We start from the raw sequence: 10,259 nt of genomic DNA, 5'->3' as shown, positions 1-10,259 counted from the left end.
ATATGGTAAACAAATCCACCATCGCCAATTACATCGCTCGGAGTTAAATTAGGGACAGCCGATAGTACATATTCAGAAGCGACGTGTCTGCTCTGCGCACTTCTTCTTAAAAATGAATCTCCCATCAGTGCCGCAGCTTGTGCGGCAGTATACAACCTTTTCGCATGTCTCCTTTGTTGTAATAACAGAGTGAGCATGGGCTTTGTTTACGCTTGCTCAAGAACACTACAGTCGGATGTTAGGTGCCAGCGCTTGAAACAGGGTTATTATCCAGATGGCCTACGGACGCATTAACGACTTAATGACTCTATGAATTGCTACATGACATTGTGAATACATATGAAATTAATGAATAATGAATAATAAATCGTTAAACAAAATAGGGCAATTTTTTACAGCTTCTGGAGTAGCATCCAGAGCCAGTTTTTCTCTATCACTCTGCACTTGTCTACCTCTCGAAATACACGGCGTTGGTTATTTCCATGTACAAGTACTCATGGATGGATTAGGGTAAGTAAAGTAAATATCTAGGCCACTAAATCAGCAATTTTAGTGCAGGCTGTGTGTAAAATGAGCCCTCTGATGTCAACACACACCGCTCAGAATTATGGGTAACTGTAAACTGTAAACAATCTTTATCAATGGCATGTCTGTAGCTGGGTCAATGGTGAGAGATGATAGGAAGGATTGGAAATAGCGACATCTGCTGGTGGAAGGAGGCACCTGAAAAACAGCATAACTACAGTAACACTGGAGTGACATCCATGGTTTTTAGATTACACAGAAACTTTAAGGTTTCCCAATACATATACATGTATATATATTCCAGTGTGACCTTTGATTGGCTTACTCTGGTTTACAGTTCTATGTTACATACAGCTCCTTTGGTGTCATTTAGCCATACTTAACTTAAACCAGGAACCCATTGGATGAGCCTTTAAACCAAATCAAACTGGGGAAAAGACACATTAAGGTTTTGAAGATTACAGTTCTATACAAGCAAACTTCATTTTTTTTTTCTTCAATTTTCCGATTTCAACTGTTAACCAGATCAAATAACAGGTTGGTCAAAGTTCCATCCATCCTTGTCATCCGCTTATCCGGGGTCGGGTCGCGGCCCCAAACTTCCCTTTCCCGAGCCACATTAATCAGCTCTGACTGGGGGATCCCGAGGCGATCCCAGGCCAGGGTGGAGATATAATCTCTCCACCTAGTCCTGACAGAGTCAGGCTAGCTGTTTCCCCCTCTCACCACTTTTTGTGCAAGCTAACCTAGCTAGTTAGCCTGCTGGTGGTGGTAGCCTCATATCACACATTCAGTATATTAATGAGTGGTATCAATCTTCTCGCACAAAATGTGGCAAAAAATAACATCTTAAACTTACAAGGGGAGTATTCAGGACTTTTATTTTCTGCAGAAGTTAGTTTAGTGACCAATGTCTAGTTTAGTAGTAGTTTAGTATCAGTTGGTCCTCCACCTTTCCCCGAAACTGTAGTTGTGAGTTATAGCCAAAGGGATTAAATGCAAGTGCTAATATATGACTTTGCCATATATTATGGGTTTTCTGAATTAAAACCCCTCCAAAAGGTTAACTGTACTATTAACATGAAATACATAGCCTGGTGTAACAGTTCTCCTTAGCACCCTCTTTCAACCCATTAGATGTACTTTAGCCATACTGTAAGCCTATGTGTGCTTAGTTGCTTCTGAAGGACAGTGGGAAGCCTGGCAACAATAAGAACAGCTGTTCAAACATTTGCCCGCCTCACCAGCAAGCCCTTTGTCAAGAACCTGAACAAACCTGGAGACATTTTTAAAAATCAAGCCTCCTTGACGGGGAAAGCAACAGCTGGCCCGACGTATCCAGGATCTTTAAGTGTTGCAGCATTGATTTAGTCACTCATCCATTCTCGGTGCCCTACACTGAATGCCAGCTCTTCTCAGCCTCTGCACTCCAAATCTTTAAGCACAGGAGATGTCTTGACACAATCTGTTTGGGGAGGAAGAGAGATGGTTGGCACTGCATATTGTAGGGAATCTCCTCAGGCTTTAAGAGAAAAAGGCATCATCAATGCATGTGGGCCTCAGCTCTTGTACAAATACTTCTGTAAAGGCTTTCTCAATGGCAATATTAGCAATGATTGTTTTAGTATGTAATCTTTGACTTACCAGATGTTGGCTTTCAGCTTTGTGTATCATATATATGTATAGACAGCAGGGACCATTGAATACCACACAACCAGGTGGTTATAAGGTCATAAATCCACATCTTTTCAATCACATGCCTGCTGCAGTGTTGGCATCTCAAGTGTGTTTGGTATAGTCAGAGTACTGAGGCCATGACAAGGCCTGCGGTATGGATGTAATTAGAGGAAGGTACAAACAGCATGAAGTTGTAACAAGTAAATTCTGTTTGTCTAAAAAATGGTTAGTTGTATTCCCTCTTCAGACAGAAAATTGAGCAAACATGCAGAATATGATGGATAGGTTTGATTTGACATTTGAAGTGATCGGCATCCCTTATTTTGGGGATAAATAATACTGAACACTGGTTCCCATTTGACATGCAGTCTGATTTGCTTAAGTGCAGCCCTACATTAAACGATCTGTGCTTTCTACAGGTTCTAGAACGTCTTTCTCACCTTCAGGCAGGGGCGTAGGACAGAATTCTGAGCCCTGTAGGAAGGCATTTTCTATGGGCCAATTCCCCGCATTCACAGCTATTCATTCAAGCATATTTTTGGGCCCTCCTCACAGTCCCCCCCCAGTCTGACGTCCCTGATCAGTAGATCAGTGCTTTCATTAGTGGTTTGGTACCCTGGTGTAGCTGCAATGCAGTATTGATCCACTGGGTGGCAGTGTTGTCTCATAATTCACATTGCCTCTGCCATTAACATCTACATACACAGAACTAACGGCCAAATTTCTGTTTTACGTGAACCTGTGTAGAACATCACCACTAACAGTGGCTGCTTTAATGTTTTGATTGTAAATGACATCCCCTTTACTTTTATTAATTTGTTAAAAAATATGGTAAAATGTAGTCATGTTGCTATTGTGGAACTAGCAGCATGACAGGGCCTACTTATAGGGCTACATGAATATTTGACAGTTTTGATCACATAGTTTCAGAAGATCAATGTAGGAAAAACACTGATCGATTGATTGATAGATTATTTAATCATTTTGTTTTAATACATCTTTGCTCTGCTGTTTTAAACCTTGCACATCATCACTGATCTGACGTGTTTTTACATTGCCATTGGATTGTATATTTTGCCGTGGCTTGAAATCCACTGATGGGCAAATTTATAATGAGATTAACTATAGAAGTTAATCATTTAATTGTGCAAAACTGATATTTAGGCCAAATATTCAATCAACATTTGCCTTTTCACGGTTGAAAAGAAAGAATAATCCCTGCAGTGAAAAGACATGGCAAATACAGGCTTATCAGTTGAAGTGGGCTGTTTTGCTTGCAGGTGCAAACGTGCGCTCCAAGCGGGACCTGTGGCGCGTCTTTTTCAGCGCCAGCGGGGGGGCCGCCACAGAGGTCACATTTCAGCCCATTTCCGGGATGGAGACAAAGATTAAACGCAGCGAAACTGACTGTTCTTATTGCAGCGAACAAATGCACTCACTCGACATTCATTTGATTACACCCCCCAGCCCCAGCCCCTTTTTGTGTGTGTGTGTGTGTGTGTGTGTGTGTGTGTGTGTGAATGAGAGAGAGAGAGAGAGAGAGAGAGAGAGAGAGAGAGAGAGAGAGAGAGAGAGAAACCTGGATAGCGCCAGCCAATCAGAAATCCCCTCAGGCGTTTAAAGGGATGGTGGGCAGTCTCTCGGGGCTTTATGAGCGACTTATTTTACAACCTCCACATATTCTCTCGTTTTTGACCTCCCACGGACACTCAAACAGAGCCGAGCCAAACAGAACAGCCCGTTTCACCTGACTCGGCATGGCTCTGTCCTGAGTGGCGCTTTTCTTCTTTTTCCTCCATGTGAGCTGCTGCTGGATGCTATACTCGCCCTCCCCCCGCCGCACTTGTTGCGCAGAGACTGGATGCGCCGCTGAGTCCTTGGAGAGGAGAGGCAGGGACGGACGGCAACAGGTGCACACAGAGAATCTTTCCTAAAAAGGCTGCACCGGAGGTAGGGAAATTACGCATCATTTGTGGCATTAATATGTTGCCGTTTTGTGACATTTTTAACCAAATATTTCATCCGTGGTGATTTATTTGCGTGTAAGGCTGATTTGTATTCATTCAATTAACTGTGTTTTTCTTTCACTTTTTTTGACTTTAAGATAAAACACAACTTTAAATGCCGATTTGAAGATCTTTCGTCCGTCTTCAGCCTTCACCGCGCGCACAAAACCAGGATGCCGGTTCTGACGAGCCCCGACATTGCCAACAAGTTCAATGAGAAATGGCTGGAGGTTTACCCCGAGGATCAGGTCACCGGGTCCGACTCTGTCCCCCTGGACGACAGCCTCACTAGCCTCCACTGGCTCCAGAATTTCTCCATCCTCAACGCGGATCCGGAGCGACCCAACGGAGCTGGACCGGGCTGCCCGTCCTCCCAGCAGCACCTGTATCTCAAGCGGCTCGGCTTCCCCAGAGGTGGCACCGACTCTCCGTCCAGCCCGCCGGCCGGGGACACCGCCGCCACCGGGATGCCTCTGTACCTCGGGAGCCCCGTCACCTCTGGCAGCGAGTCCACCGCGGAGCCGCTGTTCGCCAACTGCGCACATCCAGGGAACGGCTACGTCCAGATCCCTATCCAGGCCAGCCCGCCTGTGGAAGTCGACTACAAAAGCAACCCTAAAGTCAAACCGCCCTATTCCTACGCTTCTCTCATCTGCATGGCCATGCAGGCCAGCAAGCAGCCCAAAGTGACTCTGTCCACCATCTACAACTGGATAACGGAGAATTTCTGCTACTACAGACACGCGGAGCCCAGCTGGCAGGTAACCGAGACTGGCTAACTCTCCCCTTTCTATTATTGATGAGTCAGATAAATGGCGAGGTGAGGGAGAGAAGGGTGAGCGATTGATCCCAGTGTCACCATCAGACACCACATCTGTATGGTACAGGACATCAGAAAATACCTTTTTTTTATCAATGTGGGGAAACAAAAATCCATCAGATATGATTTTAAATCCTTTCTATTTCACTGGATTAGAGACTAATTTCAGCCTTTGATGATTTCCATGACAAGTGTTTCTAAATGCCAGTTTCTCCATGTTCCGAGAGAGTGCTCACACAGGGTTTTTGTCTAAGGGGAATGGTGATGGGGTGGAGAAAGCACTCTAAATGTGTGTGTGTGTGTGTGTGTGTGTGTGTGTGTGTGTGTGTGTGTTAATGAGGGCTCCTGAGAGAGATGGCAGCTAAGCACAGCTGATCATGTTTGAAATGCACAGAGCTGCCTGTTACTAAAAAGCCTCATTAGGTGCATTTGCTTTCCAAACAACAACAATACAACCCCCATCCTCCTCCTCCTCCTCCTCTCATCTCCCTACAAAGACAAACTGACACATTCAGTTTTTGCATGACTAACTCAAATTTGCTCAAAGCCATTGAGATTATGTTAAATATCCTTTTTTTGTGTGTCTTTGTCACAGAACTCGATTCGTCACAACCTGTCCCTCAACAAGTGTTTCAGGAAGGTCCCCAGACAGAAGGACGAGCCAGGGAAGGGAGGCTTCTGGCAGATCGATCCACAGTATGCAGATATGTTTGTCAATGGCATCTTCAAACGCAGAAGGATGTCTGCTAACAACTACAACAACAGCAGCAGCAGCAGTGGACACCACAGACAGAGCAAACTGGTTCAGGGTTATCACAGCACCCAAAATGGCTGCCCTTACCAAGGGCTGGGCGGCAAACGGAAGCACCTGCCCTCTAAGAACAACAGCAAGGCAATGAGGGCGACTGAGTCCCCTCTTTTAGCTACAGAGGCCCACAAAGCAGACATCCTGAGGGGGGACTTTGACCTCGCGTCCGTGTTCGACGACGTTCTCAGCGGGAACTGTAGCACCTTCGAGGATTTGGACATCAACACGGCGCTGAGCTCCCTGGGCTGCGAGATGGAGGTTTCCATGCAGGGGAGGCAGCAGTCGGTGGGGCTGGGGAGGTGGTGCGGCGGAGGGGACGTCATGGGTCAGAGCCAGCAACTGAACCACCACCACTCCTACGGTTACATGGATTGCACGCTCAATATGGGAGAGCTCCACGTGCCGCCGCCGCAGCAGCATCCTCAGCATCCGCAGCAGCTGGACCAGGATCAGCTGCTCCAAAGCCACCACCACCTGCAGCAGTTTGACGAGCCCTCCGCCCTCTTCCTGGAGCAGCCCGAGGAGGCGGTACTGCAGCCCTGGGAGGAGATCAAAGAAGAGGCGCAGGCGATTCCTCTGACTCTGGATCAAGGCTTCGGCCTATGCGAGAGCTTCTTCACAGAGATGCAGCCATGGGAACGAGTAGAGGCCTATCTGTGACCTTTGACCCTAAACGTCATTGACTCCTACTTATCTACTCCCACTGTCCTGAAGTCAATCATGTCTGATTACTGATCCAATATTAACCCCCAAAAGATTACCACCGTTTAGAAATACAGCCAAGCTGCATCTGCATCCAATCATTCTGCAATACACTGCATCTGTAATTTTTTTTTTTTTTTTTTTAACATTTACTTGTCCTTTTGTTAAAAAACAAACATGATAAAGTCAAAATTATCTTAAACTGTGAACCCAGTTAACAAAGATTCCCTTACCAAAAGACATTGATCTGACTATAAAGTTTGTTGGGCAACGTGATTGGGGATTATTCCCTGGCATATAATCCTGGCATAAAAAGGGTGCCAGGAGATTGACAGCAGTGTGTATCATGACACAGCACTGATATATCAGGCACAATGAAATGACAGTACAACAGAGAAACTTTTATAAACCAAATTAAAGTTTCATGTGGACTGCGGAGGATTATCGCACTCTGTAGAATGTATGGCAGCAAATGTTTTCATCAGAAGGAAGAAAAATGACGAGACTGCGTGCAGAAAACAGGACAAATTATTCATCCTTTAACTTGGATTTTCTGAAACTATAACTGCTCAAATGTCAGGCAGCGGGTGATGAGAGAATGTGTTCAAATGAACTGGACTGAACTGCAGCTATTTGTCGCTCCGGGTGATGAAATGGTGACAGAAGAAAAGTGAAGAAAACCCCATTACCCTCCTTCAAAGCACTCTCCACAAACATGCACTGTCACTATGGGACTGAGAAGACATAAATGATTCTATTTTGCTACATTAGCATTACACATTTTTTTACTAACATGCAGCGAAATCAGCCATTCATCAAGTTATCAGAGCAGGATGGAGACTTTAAACTCATAGTCTGAGATAATAGTCATTTATAACTTTGTTATATAGTCAATTTAATATATATATATATATTCATTAAAGTATATAGCATGAAGCTAGGCAGGAATATTTGCCATTTGTCTACAGTTATGAGAGGAGCAGACCTGAGAAATTAATCGCCTTCTTGTCAGTCATGAAAATCAAACATTATGCACTTTGATAGGCAGCAGTTTAAGGAAAGCAAGAAAGCTTTTATTTCCAGGATGTTTAGTTTAATTTTTTGTATCGTATTAAAATGGTGTTTTCTAAAAGTTTACTGACCATAATGAAAGTGATGCATATGCTGTAATTGTCCATATCAGTTTGTGTTAACAATGAACTCAACACTGCAATAAGTCGACTGGTCAAGTTTTTTTTTTTTGTTGCTTAAATATACGGTTTTCTGTCTAAATATAATAAAAAACAGGGCATTTGTTGATTATATTTCGCCAAATTTGTTAATAAGGAATATGCAGTTTATTGGTGTCTCTGTGTTGATTAATGATGAAATAAGAGAGTTCTGTTTTCTGTCACTGGGTGATGGATTTGTCCTCATTGATTACGTTGGTGTACGTCCTTTTTTATTTGTATGGGTTGTTTTCACAAGTCTTGAATTTCAAAATGTGTCTGAGAATATAATAACTCTGTTGGTTTGAGGGGACAAATGCTGAGCAGATACATACACTCAACTCTTAAAAGGCCAGTTTTCTTATTGTATCATATTGATCAAGTTTGATACAAGCTCTTTAATCCTACCATGTTGTTTTCATTTTTACTTTTTTATGCTGTTTAAAAATGCAATCATGCCTTGATGCAATAAATGGTGTCAATTAAAGAAAGAACAATAACAAAAACATGTATTGTTTGCTTGTCATTGTGAAATATCAGCGATTAAAACACCCACACATGATGAAATGCAGTATGAAGCTCAAGTCAGGATTATTGAGTTAAAGCTCTGTGTGTGTGCAATGAAGAGATACAAGGTCTATCAGTGTTTATCATTAATCAGCACGGCAGGTCTGGACTTGCTTAGTATTTGAAACATTCAGGGGTCCTATAATAGCATAAACAGCTCTACAATATAATGCTATCTGATACATTAGACAATAGAGAATTGGACCTTCAGCACGAGCTTTGATTGTTAAAACTGTGGCTATTCAACTCTATTATAGTCTTTGAGACAACAATACTGTGCTGTAGGGATGACATATTTTTGTTGGCCAACCCGGAAGTTAGCATTGGCCTGGTCCCCTTGACAAAAGGCCAATGGGATTTTTCCATTAGATTTTGGATTACTGCAGGATTAAGCTATGATATAGTTAGGATACTTACGTGTTTTGTTCAGCAAAATAATCTGATTCTTAAAGCATAAATGCAATCATCAGGTGAAGTACAAAGCTAACATTAGGTCATAAACAAACTATACCATTGTCACATGACTACAACGTCAACACAACTAACTTCCAACTTATTTTGCGTGCTCTGCGTGATGACGTCTAATGTCACCGACAGACCTCTGTAGTCTCATTTAGTCACTTCTTAGTAACCGCCTTTTTAAACCCCTTTAAATTCACGAGTGGGGTTTTTACGGACATATTTTTTGTTGTAGAACAAAACATGAAAATCTTTTAAGATTGTGTTAACCACAAATATTATTTCAGGCATTGAACCAAAAATCCATTAAAAAAACAAACAATCGACTTCGAGACAAGGAAACCAAAAGTGCAAAAATGCTAACTCATTTCTGGGTTTTAGGATTCGTTTCTGCAGCACTCTATTGAAAAGGGATGAAGGAGCATTTCTCTTTTTTCAATAACTTGTTGCAAAGGGTTTAATGAACAAGAACATGAACAAGACAAAGAACCACAGCCATGCTAGCAGCTCAGTGAGGCTAACTGCTAACATCAATACTAACATGCTCACATGTTGATGCATAAAGTGGTGGACTGACCGACTGACCCAGGGGTGGAGTGGGACCAAAAATATGCTGGAAATATCTTTATGTAAAGGGAAACATAGGGGACAATTAAAAATATAAAACCATAATGGAATATATTCCAATAAGGCTCTCAGGCATTCTGTATTGTTTTCAACTATTTATTCTCCTTTGGATCAACTTTTCTAATTATATCTGAGATGTACACACATGTAGCCTAGGCATAATTTACTCTTCCCTCCTCTTTTACGTATTTTGTTGAGGCAGTAACCTCCTTAAATGTACATATGACCTTACAGAGGCCCAAGGCTCTGGGCGGAATGGTATTGCCAAACTTCCTTTACTATTACTGGGCAACAAACATTAGAAATCTGAACTATTGGGTTAATTATGGAGATATTGCGGTGCCTCCATCATGGTTGATCCTGGAAGCAAATTCTGTTCATCCGGTATCATTGAAGGTCTTACTGTACTCACCTGTCGTTTTTTTATTTCTGGTTATACTAACAATGTGATGGTGGCTTCCAGTATTAAAATATGGACTCAATTTAGACGTCATTTTGGCCTGCAAACACTTTCTGTTGGTGCTCCACTTGCAGCTAATCCTTTTTTTCCCCCCATCGTTATTGGACAGCACTTTCTCTATATGGACTAGGCTGGGTATGAAAACTTTTAGAGACCTGTATGTTGGTTCTATTTTTGCTTCTTTTCAGCAATTGAAAAATAATTTTTTTGCTTCCTAAAGAACATTTTTTTAGATACCTTCAGGTTCGAAGTTTTATCCGTAGCTCATTCCCAGAATTCCCTGCTCTTCCTAAGTCCTCAGATTCGAAACGTTTCTGAAGCCTCTCTCTTCATTAAAGGGGGCAATTTCTTCTATTCATTTAAATATTTATAACCTCTGTCGAGGCTCTTCTACTGTACT

At 42.6% G+C, this 10,259-nt stretch overlaps 1 protein-coding gene across 1 annotated transcript; it reads left to right on the top strand.

Annotated features, from left to right (window-relative positions):
* The first annotated feature begins 28 nt into the window (after nucleotides 1-28).
* foxj1b (forkhead box J1b) lies at nucleotides 29-8,235 on the top strand. Its single transcript, XM_078279280.1, has 3 exons — nucleotides 29-4,152; nucleotides 4,307-4,969; nucleotides 5,624-8,235. Exons 2-3 carry the CDS (start codon nucleotides 4,382-4,384, stop codon nucleotides 6,494-6,496), a joined length of 1,461 nt encoding a protein of 486 aa, XP_078135406.1. The 5' UTR covers nucleotides 29-4,152; nucleotides 4,307-4,381; the 3' UTR covers nucleotides 6,497-8,235.
* Nucleotides 8,236-10,259: the final 2,024 nt, after the last annotated feature.

The sequence above is a fragment of the Sander vitreus genome, chromosome 21, assembly GCF_031162955.1.
Source record: "Sander vitreus isolate 19-12246 chromosome 21, sanVit1, whole genome shotgun sequence".
NCBI lineage: Eukaryota > Metazoa > Chordata > Actinopteri > Perciformes > Percidae > Sander > Sander vitreus.
Note: the sequence above shows the minus strand (reverse complement) of the source record. Positions and strands in the feature narration are given on the sequence as shown.

Coding starts and splice junctions, on each gene's coding strand:
- foxj1b (XM_078279280.1), top strand. CDS start 4,382: ATGCCGGTTCTGACGAGCCCCGACATTGCCAACAAGTTCAATGAGAAA. Junction 4,970..5,623: donor ACGCGGAGCCCAGCTGGCAG/GTAACCGAGACT, acceptor TCTTTGTCACAG/AACTCGATTCGTCACAACCT.